This window comes from Anabrus simplex, chromosome 9 (genome assembly GCF_040414725.1).
Source record: "Anabrus simplex isolate iqAnaSimp1 chromosome 9, ASM4041472v1, whole genome shotgun sequence".
Taxonomy (NCBI): Eukaryota; Metazoa; Arthropoda; class Insecta; order Orthoptera; family Tettigoniidae; genus Anabrus; species Anabrus simplex.
The window spans coordinates 6111695-6127102 of record NC_090273.1 but is presented as its reverse complement, the minus strand read 5'-3'; the positions used below and the strand labels follow the sequence as shown (position 1 = coordinate 6127102).

Here is a 15408-nt window from a genome sequence, read left to right as displayed (position 1 = left end):
AGAAAAAAAACTTTCATTAATGTTCTTACCAATTGTACAAAGTTTTAATGACATCAAGTGGCGAAGTCTTGAACTGCTGCGTGACTTGGGTGGCTTGGTATGTTAAGAAGACCCATAGATAGTGCAAACATCCCAGACACTTTTGTTCAGCTCTGCTGTGAACATGACATTAGGTCCCTTTTCCCACAACGGGTCACGTATGTTAGCCCCCTAAGGGAAATTCCTTGTTTTTCAACTCCTCCTTTTTAACATAAAGTATTTTAGATAAACCTTTTTCTTCTGAAAAATCAGGTTGTACCATTTATTGGAAAGTTTTGACCGTCTCAATTCTAGGACCTCTTAGCGTTCTGAAAACAACCGTACAGAAATTTCCCCTTGTCCAGCTCCTGCCAGGTCGGGGTGTTGCCTCTCCATCCACCACTCCTCTTCATTAATTGTACTCCAGTCCATTCTTCTTTATCTTATACTGTTCTTGCCTGAGTCCCTCCCTCTTAGCCTCCAACAGTTGTTTTGGTTTCCTCCCCTCCTCCTCCATCATAACATGTCCAAACAATCTCAATTTCTTCTTCTTCATCCTATCACTCGGTTTTTCTACCCCTATCTCTTTTCTGACCTCAACTCTGTCTCTCCTTGTCCTCAGGTACTTCATCTCACTGGCCTGAATTTTACTCTCATTTCTTGCTGTCAAAGTCCAAGTCTCTGATGCATACAGAAATTACACTCTCAAAATACATGTATTGTGGTGGGTTGTCAGGGTCGTTAACAGTAAAATTACTGCACACAGAGTTAGCATGTTGTATATAGTATCAGCTGAATGTATTCTACTACTGTTTGCAGTAATTTACAGGTTCACTCACAAAACAAGTTTTACACTCTATACAGTTCTTTTTTTACTCACGGACATAATTGAACAGACAGACCTGTGGAGTATAGAACTCCTGCTCACCAACACGGCTTCCACTGTGCAGTGTCATTTCAGAACAGTTCAGTTGACAACTGAGAAGCCTCCATTAACTGCATGTAGCTGTCTGATGGACTCGCAACTGTTTCGTGACAGCTTGCATTCACTCGCCACTGACTGGTGTTCGCAAGCTGCACTCTTTGTGTAAGTCCACCAAAGATTCTCATAGTTTCCAGTTCCGTATCAATCAATCAATACTGATCTGCATTTAGGGCAGTCGCCCAGGTGGCAGATTCCCTATCTGTTGCTTTCCTAGCCCTTTCCGAAATGATTTCAAAGAAATTGGAAATTTATTGAACATCTCCCTTGGTGAGTTATTCCAATCCCTAACTCCCCTTCCTATAAATGAATATTTGCCCCAGTTTGTCCTCTTGAATTCCAACTTTATCTTCATATTGTGATCTTTCCTACTTTTATAAACGCCATTCAAACCTATTCGTCTACTAATGTCATTCCACGTCATCTCTCCGCTGACAGCTCGGAACATACCACTTAGTCGAGCAGCTCTTCTTCTTTCTCTCAATTCTTCCCAACCCAAACATTGCAACATTTTTGTAACGCTACTCTTTTGTCGGAAATCACCCAGAACAAATCGAGCTGCTTTTCTTTGGATTTTTTCCAGTTCTTGAATCAGGTAATCCTGGTGAGGGTCCCATACACTGGAACCATACTCTAGTTGGGGTCTTACCAGAGACTTATATGCACTCTCCTTTACATCCTTACTACAACCCCTGAACACCCTCATAACCATGTGCAGAGATCGGTACCCTTTATTTACAATCCCATTTATGTGATTACCCCAGTGAAGATCTTTCCTTATATTAACACCTAGATACTTACAATGATCCCCAAAAGGAACTTTCACCCCATCAATGCAGTAATTAAAACTGAGAGGACTTTTCCTATTTGTGAAACTCACAACCTGACTTTTAGCCCCGTTTATCAACATACCATTGTCTGCTGTCCATGTCACAACATTTTCGAGGTCACGTTGCAGTTGCTCACAATCTTGTAACTTATTTATCACTCTATAGAGAATAACATCATCCGCAAAAAGCCTTACCTCTGATTCCACTCCTTTACTCATATCATTTATATATATAAGAAAACATAAAGGTCCGATAACACTGCCCTGAGGAACTCCCCTCTCAACTATTACAGGGTCAGACAAAGCTTCACCTACTCTAACTCCCTGAGATCTATTTTCTAGAAATATAGCAACCCATTCAGTCACTCTTTTGTCTAGTCCAATTGCACTCATTTTTGCCAGTAGTCTCCCATGATCCACCCTATCAAATGCTTTAGACATGTCAATCGCGATACAGTCCATTTGACCTCCAGAATCCAAGATATCTGCTATATCTTGCTGGAATCCTACAAGTTGAGCTTCAGTGGAATAACCTTTCCTAAAACCGAATTGCCTTCTATTGAACCAGTTATTAATTTCACAAACATGTCTAATATAATCAGAAAGAATGCCTTCCCAAAGCTTACATACAATGCATGTCAAACTTATTGGCCTGTAATTTTCAGCTTTATGTCTATCACCCTTTCCTTTATACACAGGGGCTACTATAGCAACTCTCCATTCATCTGGTATAGCTCCTTCGACCAAACAATAATCAAATAAGTACTTCAGATATGGTACTATATTCCAACTCATTGTCTTTAGTATATCCCCAGAAATCTGATCAATTCCAACCGCTTTTCTAGTTTTCAACTTTTGTATCTTATTGTAAATGTCATTGTTATCATATGTAAATTTTATTACTTCTTTGGCCTTAGTCTCTTCCTCTATCTCGACATTATCCTTGTAACCAACAATCTTTAGATACTGCTGACTGAATACTTCTGCCTTTTGAAGATCCTCACATACACACTCCCCTTGTTCATTAATTATTCCTGGAATGTCCTTCTTGGAACCTGTCTCTGCCTTAAAATACCTATACATACCCTTCCATTTTTCACTAAAATTTGTATGACTGCCAATTATGCTTGCCATCATGTTATCCTTAGCTGCCTTCTTTGCTAGATTCAATTTTCTAGTAAGTTCCTTCAATTTCTCCTTACTTCCACAGCCATTTCTAACTCTATTTCTTTCCAGTCTGCACCTCCTTCTTAGTCTCTTTATTTCTCTATTATAATAAGGTGGGTCTTTACCATTCCTTACCACCCTTAAAGGTACAAACCTGTTTTCGCATTCCTCAACAATTTCTTTAAACCCATCCCAGAGTCTGTTTACATTTTTATTTACCGTTTTCCACCGATCATAGTTACTGTTTAGAAACTGCCTCATACCTGCTTTATCACCCATGTGGTACTGCCTAACAGTCCTACTTTTAAGACCTTCCTTTCTATCGCATTTATTTTTAACTACCACAAAAACAGCTTCATGATCACTAATACCATCTATTACTTCAGTTTCCCTATAGAGCTCATCTGGTTTTATCAGCACCACATCCAGGATATTTTTCCCTCTGGTTGGTTCCATCACTTTCTGAATCAGCTGTCCTTCCCATATTAACTTATTTGCCATTTGTTGGTCATGCTTCCTGTCGTTCGCATTTCCTTCCCAATTTACATCTGGCAAATTCAGATCTCCCGCTACAATCACATTTCTTTCCATGTCGTTTCCCACATAGCTGACTATCCTATCAAATAATTCCGAATCCGCATCAGTGCTACCCTTTCCCGATCTGTACACTCCAAATATATCAAGTTGCCTATTATCTTTAGAAATCAGCCTTACACCTAGAATTTCATGTGTCTCATCTTTAACTTTTTCGTAGCTTACAAATTCTTCTTTCACCAGAATGAAAACTCCCCCTCCCACCTTTCCTATCCTATCTCTACGATACACACTCCAGTGCCGTGAGAAAATTTCTGCATCCATTATATCATTTCTCAGCCATGATTCAACTCCTATTACAATATCTGGTAAATATATATCTATTAAATTACTTAATTCTATTCCTTTCTTTACAATACTTCTACAGTTCAACACTAACAATTTTATGTCATCCCTACTTGATTTCCAGTTCCCTGTTCCCTTATCACCGCTCCCTAGGCCATCCCGTTTCCCTGAATGTACCTCCCTATTACCCTTCCAAACAAATTTCCTAACTTATACGTACCACTGCGGTTTAAATGAAGGCCATCCGAGCGCAGATCCCTATCTCCTACCCACCCATTAGGATCTAGAAATCTCACTCCCAGTTTCCCACATACCCACTCCATAGTCTCATTTAAATCCCCAATCACCCTCCAGTCAGTATCCCTCCTACACAGTATTCCACTAATAACAATCTCCGCTTTCTTAAACTTCACCCGTGCTGCATTTACCAGATCCCACACATCTCCAACTATGTTGGTACTTATATCAGCTTGCCTTACGTTGTTGGTACCAACATGAAACACTACCACCTTCTCCTTCCCCTCCTCTCTCTCTTCTACTTTCCTCAACATCTGCCTCAACCTAATTCCTGGATAACATTCTACCCTGGTTCTTTTTCCTCCACACACTTTCCCCACGTGTCTAACGATGGAATCCCCCATGACCAGAGCCTCAACCCTACCCACCTCATTTGATCCCCTTCCCTCCTGGTCAGCCCTATCTTTCCTGATAGCTGCAGAAGCTACTTCCTCCTCCCTTTTCTCCTTCCCATGACCCTGTTCCACCTGTCTTTTCCTATCCTCTACTCTACATTTCCCTTTCCTACCTTTTCCCTTTCTCCTACTTCCATGCATCTCAGCAACAGTTCCCTGTCCCTCATCTTCCCTCTGTTGTTCTACCTGGAGTGACTCGTACCGATTTCGCACAGACACCTGTCCTGAATTCTGATCCTGAGTAGAGCCCTTGGCCTGCAATCTCCTTCCCCTTAGAACATTAGACCACCTGTCTCCTACAACTCCTCCCTTTCCTTCCCCTCCCTCTTGTACACCTACTGTAACCTGTACATTGTTTGAGGGAGTCCTATCTTCCTTCCTGTCTTCTGTGAGAATCCTAATTATCTCCCTCAAACTTTCCAACTCCTCCCTCATACCCCTCAATGCCTCACCACACCCACAATAAGTACACTCGCGCTCCTTAGCCATTCTTTACGGGGGAAAAATTTTAAATTAAAAAATAAAGTAACTTATTTGCAAAAAAATAAATGAACGGAGGGATATATTGTCTGGGATACTACACAGCAATAAGGTAATTAATATACGACTACACTACAATACTACTTAGTCGTGCTCTATTTTTTTTAAAATCCTACAACCCCTAACAGGATAAAAACTGTTGTTAATTACTGAATATCGAAAGTAATACACAAGAACTACACAATTCCAAACTGCAATTAAGCCTATCCTAATTTCAACAATATTTTAGTAAGAGTTTCTATGGATACCTCTACTACACCAGTACTACACAAATATTTTACAATAACAAAATAAGCACACTAATTTCTAATAGGATATTACTCGTATACTACTGTACAGTACACTACAGTAATTTTTAAACTACTTTCAGACGTATCCTAATTACGATACCGGTACCATACCGTATGTCACTACTAAGCATAACAGAAATGAAATTTGCAAGAACTACTGTACTCAAAGATTACCAACGAAGCTAAATGCTTAGACAAATTACTATTAGTATTAGGGTCTAATAGATACACACGAAAGATAACACACGAATATAGCAGGCAAGATACGGCACTATCTAAATGTACTGTATCTATACTACAATGTATCTACATTACACTACACTGCGTTTGGTTAAATGCTTAAGTATCGAAAGGATTGCCGTACACGAAGAAAAACACGAATATAACTGGCAAGATACTATCTAATATATTATACCTTATCTTCACTACAATTCTACTGAAATGTGGTTATGTGATTATTACAGCTGGTGGATTACTCATTCCAAGCACCTGCTACATTATTAATCACTGCTGGTCCCGTGCACTCTCACCCTTCATTGTCGCTCAACTCTTGTAGAAGTCATTAAGGCTGCATATGATGAAGTCATTGTGTATGATACACAAAGACTGTCTTACACATAACATCTACTTTTCATAAAAACTTGAAAATACCATTTTTTTAAATGTTTGTTCAAAATTTTACTATAATTTTCCATTTTGTTTCAGCTAAATGGGATTCTCAGGAAGAAGTAAAGACGAAGTATCATATTGTTTGGCATGGGACACCCTGTAAGGAGGACAAGTAAGTAGGCATGTGTTAATTGGAGCAGGTTGTTAGTAAATCTGCAATAATGATGATAAAACAACAACGGTGATTTGTACTATTTATTATACTTTAATTAAGACGACTGCTTTGAGACATGATATTTATTTTGTATGTGTCTGTTCCTAAAACCAAGCACGGCGTATTGAATTTAGACATTTATCTTGCGGAAGTCAAGTGAAATCCTATTTATTTTATTGACATTTATTTTGCTGCAGATTTAAACATGGAGAGTAGAAATAAGCAGCGGTGTTATTTATTATAAGTAACAGAAAATAAGAAATGAAGTCATAGGACCGTGATGGGTGAGACATGGAGACAATGTTTCTTCCTTCTCAGCTTCATCAGATCTTTCAACCTTGATATGGGAAGAAAGCTGGATAAAGTCAGGAAGAAAAATACAAGTGATAAGAGACTACAAACGTAGAAGGAGAAAGGGAGAGTCTGTAAATTATAAAAAAAAACAATCTCTCCTTTCAAACCCTGCCCGTCATAAGAGGCGACTAAAGGGGGGCCCCTAGGGGATCTTAAGTTGGGAGCGTGGGTTGGCAACCACTGGGCCGTTAGCTGAGTCCTGGCATTGGTTCTGCTTACTTGTGCCAGGCTTCTTGCTTTCTTCTATCCTATCCGACCTCCCTTGGTCAGCTCTTGTTCTTTTCCAACCCCGACGGTATTAGAGCATTCAAGGTCAAGGGAGTTTTTCATTTTTATGCCCTTTGTAGCCTTTGTCTTTCTTTGGCTGATACCTTCATTTTTCAAAGTGTCGGACCCCTCCAATTTTTGTCTGATTGGTGTTAATTGAGGATGGTTGTTTTGTTGTACTTCCTCTTAAAACACTAATCACCACCACCACTACCTGTTTTCAAATTCATAGTTACATTGAGGAGATAGTGTTTGAACTCCTACAGTTGTTAGCCCAGAGGATTGTTTTCTATGGTTTCCTATTTATTTCCATACCAGGCAAATGCTGAGGCTGTATCTTAAAGGCGTGGTTGCTTTCTCCCTAATCCCAGTCCTAACCATGTCGTGTGCCATTGCCACCATAAAACGTGCGATCTAAAAAGAAATAGCAAAAGGAATTGTAGAGTTCCTCTTTCAGAATATAATAAACATAAAATAATGAGGATTATAATAATAGCAAAAGTTGTATATTTTCCAAGAAACTTCAGTTCACATGAAAAAAAAAAAAAAAAAAAGCACATACCAAGAAAACATTGTTACTTTTCCAGTTTGGTATAGAAAATCTGTCTCTTGTGAATGAAGGGTCTTCTTCTGCTTATGACGCAGTCTCCCTCCGAAGGTTGGCGATCCAATTGATTATGATTTCACATGTCATTGCCTACTCATTTATTTCATAGTAGGTTCTGCTCTGCAGCTTCACCCATGCAATCAGCCGGGTATTTCAAACACAGATAAGTGAAAATTGCATGGACAGATGCTTTAAATAGCAAAGTAATATTATGGACGTCGTATATGGTAGCTGCTTAAGGGAGACGAACAAAAAGTTTCGAATGAGCTCACATATAGACGAGGTACGGCACGAGTGTAACTAAAAGTGCAGCAGCTCCTTAGTTCACAACAAGCGATGTTTCCTGTCAGGACTTTTGAATTCTTGTCAGACAGCCAGAGGCCTAGTTGGACGAGCTGCAAAGAACATGTCAAACGTACAAGACATTCAGCAATGGGAGAGCATGTGGTTGAAAAGAATGATAAATTTACAGACATTTCTAATGACATGAAATTAATAAATTTGGCCAAGAAGTGAAAATTCATGGATGTTTTAGAAAGTTTAGAAATTTATCTTGCTGAAAAAAATTCCACTTTCTCAAGCATAATTTCACCAACATCATTTTCCTCCTCCCCATGAGCTCGGTTGTTCGTAACACCACCAGGAAGATTTCCTTTTACGTTGAGAAGATTTTCAAAATATTCCCTCCACCTATCCAATGATTCTGTGGGATCTATTAATTATGAGTTCGCCAGAATTACCCAAAACACTGTTCATTTCCTTTTTACTGTCCAGAAAGGTTTCCCTGCTGCTTGACCTAGCCTTTCCAGGTTATTATCAAAATCTTCCCACGACTTTGTTTTGGATTCAACAACTTTTTATTTCGCTCTGTTTCACTCATCTACATACAGTTCCCTGTCTGCATCAGCCATTTTTTGGAACTATTTCTGATAAGCCTTCTTTTAACATTTATATAATGTATTTGACAGAATTACATTTCCTATAAAAATACACACACCCCCTGTGGATGGGGGATGCAGACAAAGAATACATCCAAGGTATCCCCTGCTTGTCGTAAGAGGCTACAAAAAGGGTTGACCAAAGCATGATGGAATGGGAACCAGGAGATTACTTGTGATTAGTACAATTATGTGCGGAACACCATGGGTCTGGGCATTGCCTGTGATTTAAATGATAAAACATTTATTGCAGCAAAATAGCCATACATTAGTGAATGGTGTTATAACAGTTTAACACTTGCATCGTTGGTCGCATTGTCTCTGATTGATCTAGTCCTCTTGTTGCAGAGTTCTAAGTGATATCGTTCACATAACTGTCCACATAATGTACACTTGCATGAGTTTGACGGTTCGTGGTATGTTGTGTTTTCGCAGATTGCATGGTGGAATCCATGTACTGCAAGTGGGTACTTCTTCTCTTTTCCTTATTAGTGTCCTTAGTAGGTTCTCCGATGCTGTTGTGTTAGGTAGGGGGTACATTGTCCTTAAATCCTCTATGAGGAAAGTTTCCCACGCGAGAAGGTAGACTAATCTGGATCTTGTTGTTTTTGCCACTCCGATTGCTCTTTTGATGTATGTTGCTTTAACTCTTTCCAGTGTTGCTAAGTTCTTTTCATTCAGGTGTGTCCATATAATTTCAATCCCATACGTAAGTATTGGAACGATTTTCGATTTGAAGAGCGCCATTGCTGTGTCAAGACTTAGTGTTCTGATGAAGCTTATTTCGTTTATCGCTCTAATTGCTTGTGTCGCTTTCTCTATTGTGTGTGTAGTGAAGCATTTTGCAGACGGCTGGAGTGTTATCCCTAGATATTTGTATTCTTTGGTGATCGATATTATTTTCCCTTCTAAGGTGATTCTTGTCGATTTTGGTATTTGCCCTCCTGATCTGAACACCATAATTTCCGTCTTCTCAGTGTTAATTATGAACTTGTGTTCAATGCACCATTTTCCCACTTCGTCTATAGTGTTCTGCAGTTTCTTTAAGCTTTTTGAGCCAATCGCAACATCATCCGCATAGGCGTATGCTGCTACATCTATTGCCTATGATTTGTGACTTCATGTGCAATCCACTGAGGTGGGAGAGCGGACGCGTGGTCTCGTGCACTGGCATCCATGCGGGAGCAGCTGCCGCGCGGTTTGCTGAATTCCATTGGTTCCCCTGTATTCACAACGGGTCTGCGTTAACTATGAGTAGTACCACTATATGAGGAGCACCATGGATCTTCATTGCCTATGATTAGTACCACTATGTGAGCAACACCATAATTATACATGGCCTGTGATCAGTTCCATTACGTGAGTAACACCACAGGAATATCGATGCCTGTGATTAGTTCGACTAAGTGAGGAACACCATGGGTATGCGTTGCCTGTGAGTGCTGACATGCCATGTGTCTACATTACCTGTGATTAGTACTACTGTAGGAGGAACACCACGAGTCTACGTTATCTGTGATTAGTACTGTAGGAGGAACACCATGAGTCTATGTTACCTGTGATTAGTACTACTGTAGGAGGAACACCATGAGTCTACTTTACCTGTGATTAGTACTACTGTAGGAGGAACACCACGAGTCTACGTTATCTGTAATTAGTACTGTAGGAGGAACACCATGAGTCTGTTACCTGTGATTAGTACTACTGTAGGAGGAACACCATGAGTCTACTTTACCTGTGATTAGTACTACTGTAGGAGGAACACCATGAGTCTACTTTACCTGTGATTAGTACTACTGTAGGAGGAACACCACGAGTCTATGCTACCTGTGATTAGTACTGTAGGAGAAACACCATGAGTCTATGTTACCTGTGATTAGTACTGTAGGAGAAACACCATGAGTCTGTTACCTGTGATTAGTACTGTAGGAGAAACACCACGGGTCTACATTTCCTGTGATTAGTACTGTAGGAGAAACACCATGAGTCTGTTACCTGTGATTAGTACTGTAGGAGAAACACCATGAGTCTATGTTACCTGTGATTAGTACTGTAGGAGAAACACCATGAGTCTATGCTACCTGTGATTAGTACTGTAGGAGAAACACCATGAGTCTATGTTACCTGTGATTAGTACTACTGTAGGAGAAACACCATGAGTCTATGTTACCTGTGATTAGTACTACTGTAGGAGGAAGACCATGAGTCTACTTTACCTGTGATTAGTACTACTGTAGGAGGAACACCACGAGTCTACATTACCTGTGATTAGTACTTTAGGAGAAACACCACGGGTCTACATTACCTGTGATTAGTACTGTAGGAGAAACACCACGGGTCTACATTACCTGTGATTAGTACTACTGTAGGAGAAACACCACGGGTCTACATTACCTGTGATTAGTACTACTGTAGGAGAAACACCACGGGTGTACATTACCTGTGATTAGTACTACTATAGGAGGAACACCATAGGAATATCGATGCCCATGATTAGTTAGACTAAGTGAGGAACACCATGGGTATGCATTGCCTGTGAATGGTGACATACCATGTGTCTACATCATCTGTGATTAGTGCTACTGTAGGAGAAACACCACGGGTCTACATTACCTGTGATTAGTACTACTGTAGGAGAAACACCACGGGTCTACATTACCTGTGATTAGTACTACTGTAGGAGAAACACCACAGGTCTAAGTTACCTGTGATTAGTACTACTGTAGGAGAAACACCACGGGTCTACATTACCTGTGATTAGTACTACTGTAGGAGAAACACCACAGGTGTACATTACCTGTGATTAGTACTACTATAGGAGGAACACCATAGGAATATTGATGCCCATGATTAGTTAGACTAAGTGAGGAACACCATGGGTATGCATTGCCTGTGAATGGTGACATACCATGTGTCTACATCACCTGTGATTAGTGCTACTGTAGGAGAAACACCACGGGTCTACATTACCTGTGATTAGTACTGTAGGAGAAACACCACGGGTCTAAGTTACCTGTGATTGGTACTACTATAGGAGGAACACCATAGGAATATCGATGCCCATGATTAGTTAGACTAAGTGAGGAACACCATGGGTATGCATTGCCTGTGAATGGTGACATACCATGTGTCTACATCACCTGTGATTAGTGCTACTGTAGGAGAAACACCACGGGTCTACATTACCTGTGATTAGTACTACTGTAGGAGAAACACCACGGGTCTACATTACCTGTGATTAGTACTACTGTAGGAGAAACACCACAGGTCTAAGTTACCTGTGATTAGTACTACTGTAGGAGAAACACCACGGGTCTACATTACCTGTGATTAGTACTACTGTAGGAGAAACACCACAGGTGTACATTACCTGTGATTAGTACTACTATAGGAGGAACACCATAGGAATATTGATGCCCATGATTAGTTAGACTAAGTGAGGAACACCATGGGTATGCATTGCCTGTGAATGGTGACATACCATGTGTCTACATCACCTGTGATTAGTGCTACTGTAGGAGAAACACCACGGGTCTACATTACCTGTGATTAGTACTACTGTAGGAGAAACACCACGGGTCTACATTACCTGTGATTAGTACTACTGTAGGAGAAACACCACGGGTCTACATTACCTGTGATTAGTACTACTGTAGGAGAAACACCACGGGTGTACATTACCTGTGATTAGTTCTACTATAGGAGGACACCATAGGAATATCGATGCCCATGATTAGACTAAGTGAGGAACACCATGGGTATGCATTGCCTGTGAATGGTGACATACCATGTGTCTACATCATCTGTGATTAGTGCTACTGTAGGAGGAACACCACGAGTCTACGTTATCTGTGATTAGTACTACTGTAGGAGGAACAGTATGAGTCTACGTTATCTGTGATTAGTACTACTATAGGAGGAACACCATAGGAATATCGATGCCCATGATTAGTTAGACTAATTGAGGAACACCATGGGTATGCATTGCCTGTGAATGGTGACATACCATGTGTCTACATCACCTGTGATTAGTGCTACTGTAGGAGGAACACCACGAGTCTACGTTACCTGTGATTAGTACTGTAGGAGAAACACCACGGGTCTACATTACCTGTGATTAGTACTGTAGGAGAAACACCACGAGTCTACATTACCTGTGATTGGTACTGTAGGAGAAACACCACGGGTCTACATTACCTGTGATTAGTACTACTGTAGGAGAAACACCACAGGTCTAAGTTACCTGTGATTAGTACTACTGTAGGAGAAACACCACGGGTCTACATTACCTGTGATTAGTACTGTAGGAGAAACACCACGGGTCTAAGTTACCTGTGATCAGTACTGTAGGAGAAACACCACGGGTCTAAGTTACCTGTGATTGGTACTACTATAGGAGGAACACCATAGGAATATCGATGCCCATGATTAGTTAGACTAAGTGAGGAACACCATGGGTATGCATTGCCTGTGAATGGTGACATACCATGTGTCTACATCACCTGTGATTAGTGCTACTGTAGGAGGAACACCACGAGTCTACGTTATCTGTGATTAGTACTGTAGGAGAAACACCACGGGTCTACATTACCTGTGATTAGTACTACTGTAGGAGGAACACCACGAGTCTACGTTACCTGTGATTAGTACTACTATAGGAGGAACACCATAGGAATATCGATGCCCATGATTAGTTAGACTAAGTGAGGAACACCATGGGTATGCATTGCCTGTGAATGGTGACATACCATGTGTCTACATCATCTGTGATTAGTGCTACTGTAGGAGGAACACCACGAGTCTACGTTACCTGTGATTAGTGCTACTGTTGGAGGAACACCACGAGTCTACGTTATCTGTGATTAGTACTGTAGGAGAAACACCACGGGTCTACATTACCTGCGATTAGTACTGTAGGAGAAACACTACGGGTCTACATTACCTGTGATTAGTACTACTGTAGGAGGAACAGTATGAGTCTACGTTACCTGTGATTAGTACTGTAGGAGAAATACCACGGATCTACATTACCTGTGATTAGTACTGTAGGAGAAACACCACGGGTCTAAGTTACCTGTGATTAGTACTACTGTAGGAGGAACAGTATGAGTCTACGTTACCTGTGATTAGTACTACTATAGGAGGAACACCATAGGAATTTTGATGCCCATGATTAGTTAGACTAATTGAGGAACACCATGGGTATGCATTGCCTGTGAATGGTGACATACCATGTGTCTACATTACCTGTGATTAGTGCTACTGTTGGAGGAACACCACGAGTCTACGTTATCTGTGATTAGTACTGTAGGAGAAACACCACGAGTCTACGTTACCTGTGATTAGTGCTACTGTTGGAGGAACACCACGAGTCTACGTTATCTGTGATTAGTACTGTAGGAGAAACACCACGAGTCTACGTTACCTGTGATTAGTGCTACTGTTGGAGGAACACCACGAGTCTACGTTATCTGTGATTAGTACTGTAGGAGAAACACCACGAGTCTACGTTACCTGTGATTAGTACTGTAGGAGAAACACCACGAGTCTACGTTACCTGTGATTAGTGCTACTGTAGGAGGAACAGTATGAGTCTACGTTACCTGTGATTAGTGCTACTGTAGGAGGAACAGTATGAGTCTACGTTACCTGTGATTAGGACTACTGTAGGAGGAACAGTATGAGTCTAGTTACCTGTGATTAGTGCTACTGTAGGAGGAACAGTATGAGTCTACGTTACCTGTGATTAGTGCTACTGTAGGAGGAACAGTATGAGTCTACGTTACCTGTGATTAGTGCTACTGTAGGAGGAACAGTATGAGTCTACGTTACCTGTGATTAGTGCTACTGTAGGAGGAACACCATGAGTCTACTTTGCCTGTGATTAGTGCTACTGTAGGAGGAACAGTATGAGTCTAGTTACCTGTGATTAGTGCTACTGTAGGGGGAACAGTATGAGTCTACGTTTCCTGTGATTAGTGCTACTGTAGGAGGAACAGTATGAGTCTACGTTACCTGTGATTAGTGCTACTGTAGGAGGAACAGTATGTTACCTGTGATTAGGACTACTGTAGGAGAAACACCACGAGTCTACGTTACCTGTGATTAGTGCTACTGTAGGAGGAACAGTATGAGTCTAGTTACCTGTGATTAGTGCTACTGTAGGAGGAACAGTATGAGTCTACGTTACCTGTGATTAGGACTACTGTAGGAGGAACAGTATGAGTCTAGTTACCTGTGATTAGTGCTACTGTAGGAGGAACAGTATGAGTCTACGTTACCTGTGATTAGTGCTACTGTAGGAGGAACAGTATGAGTCTACGTTACCTGTGATTAGTGCTACTGTAGGAGGAACAGTATGAGTCTACGTTACCTGTGATTAGTGCTACTGTAGGAGGAACACCATGAGTCTACTTTGCCTGTGATTAGTGCTACTGTAGGAGGAACAGTATGAGTCTAGTTACCTGTGATTAGTGCTACTGTAGGGGGAACAGTATGAGTCTACGTTTCCTGTGATTAGTGCTACTGTAGGAGGAACAGTATGAGTCTACGTTACCTGTGATTAGTGCTACTGTAGGAGGAACAGTATGTTACCTGTGATTAGGACTACTGTAGGAGGAACAGTATGAGTCTAGTTACCTGTGATTAGTGCTACTGTAGGAGGAACAGTATGAGTCTAGTTACCTGTGATTAGTGCTACTGTAGGAGGAACAGTATGAGTCTAGTTACCTGTGATTAGTGCTACTGTAGGAGGAACAGTATGAGTCTACGTTACCTGTGATTAGTGCTACTGTAGGAGGAACACCACGAGTCTACGTTACCTGTGATTAGTGCTACTGTAGGAGGAACAGTATGAGTCTAGTTACCTGTGATTAGTACTACTGTAGGAGGAACAGTATGTTACCTGTGATTAGTACTACTGTAGGAGGAACATTATGTTACCTGTGATTAGTACTACTGTAGGAGGAACAGTATGTTACCTGTGATTAGGACTACTGTAGGAGGAACAGTATGAGTCTACT

At 40.8% G+C, this 15408-nt stretch overlaps 1 protein-coding gene across 2 annotated transcripts in view; it reads left to right on the top strand.

Moving 5' to 3' along the window:
* Rab3-GAP (Rab3 GTPase activating protein) overlaps nt 1–15408 on the top strand; it is a 461679-nt gene that overhangs the window by 11313 nt on the left and 434958 nt on the right. For both annotated transcript variants that reach the window (XM_067153758.2, XM_067153757.2), the window contains exon 2: nt 6103–6178. In XM_067153758.2, the coding sequence (XP_067009859.2) occupies nt 6103–6178 (76 nt within the window). The remainder of the gene's footprint in view (nt 1–6102; nt 6179–15408) is intronic.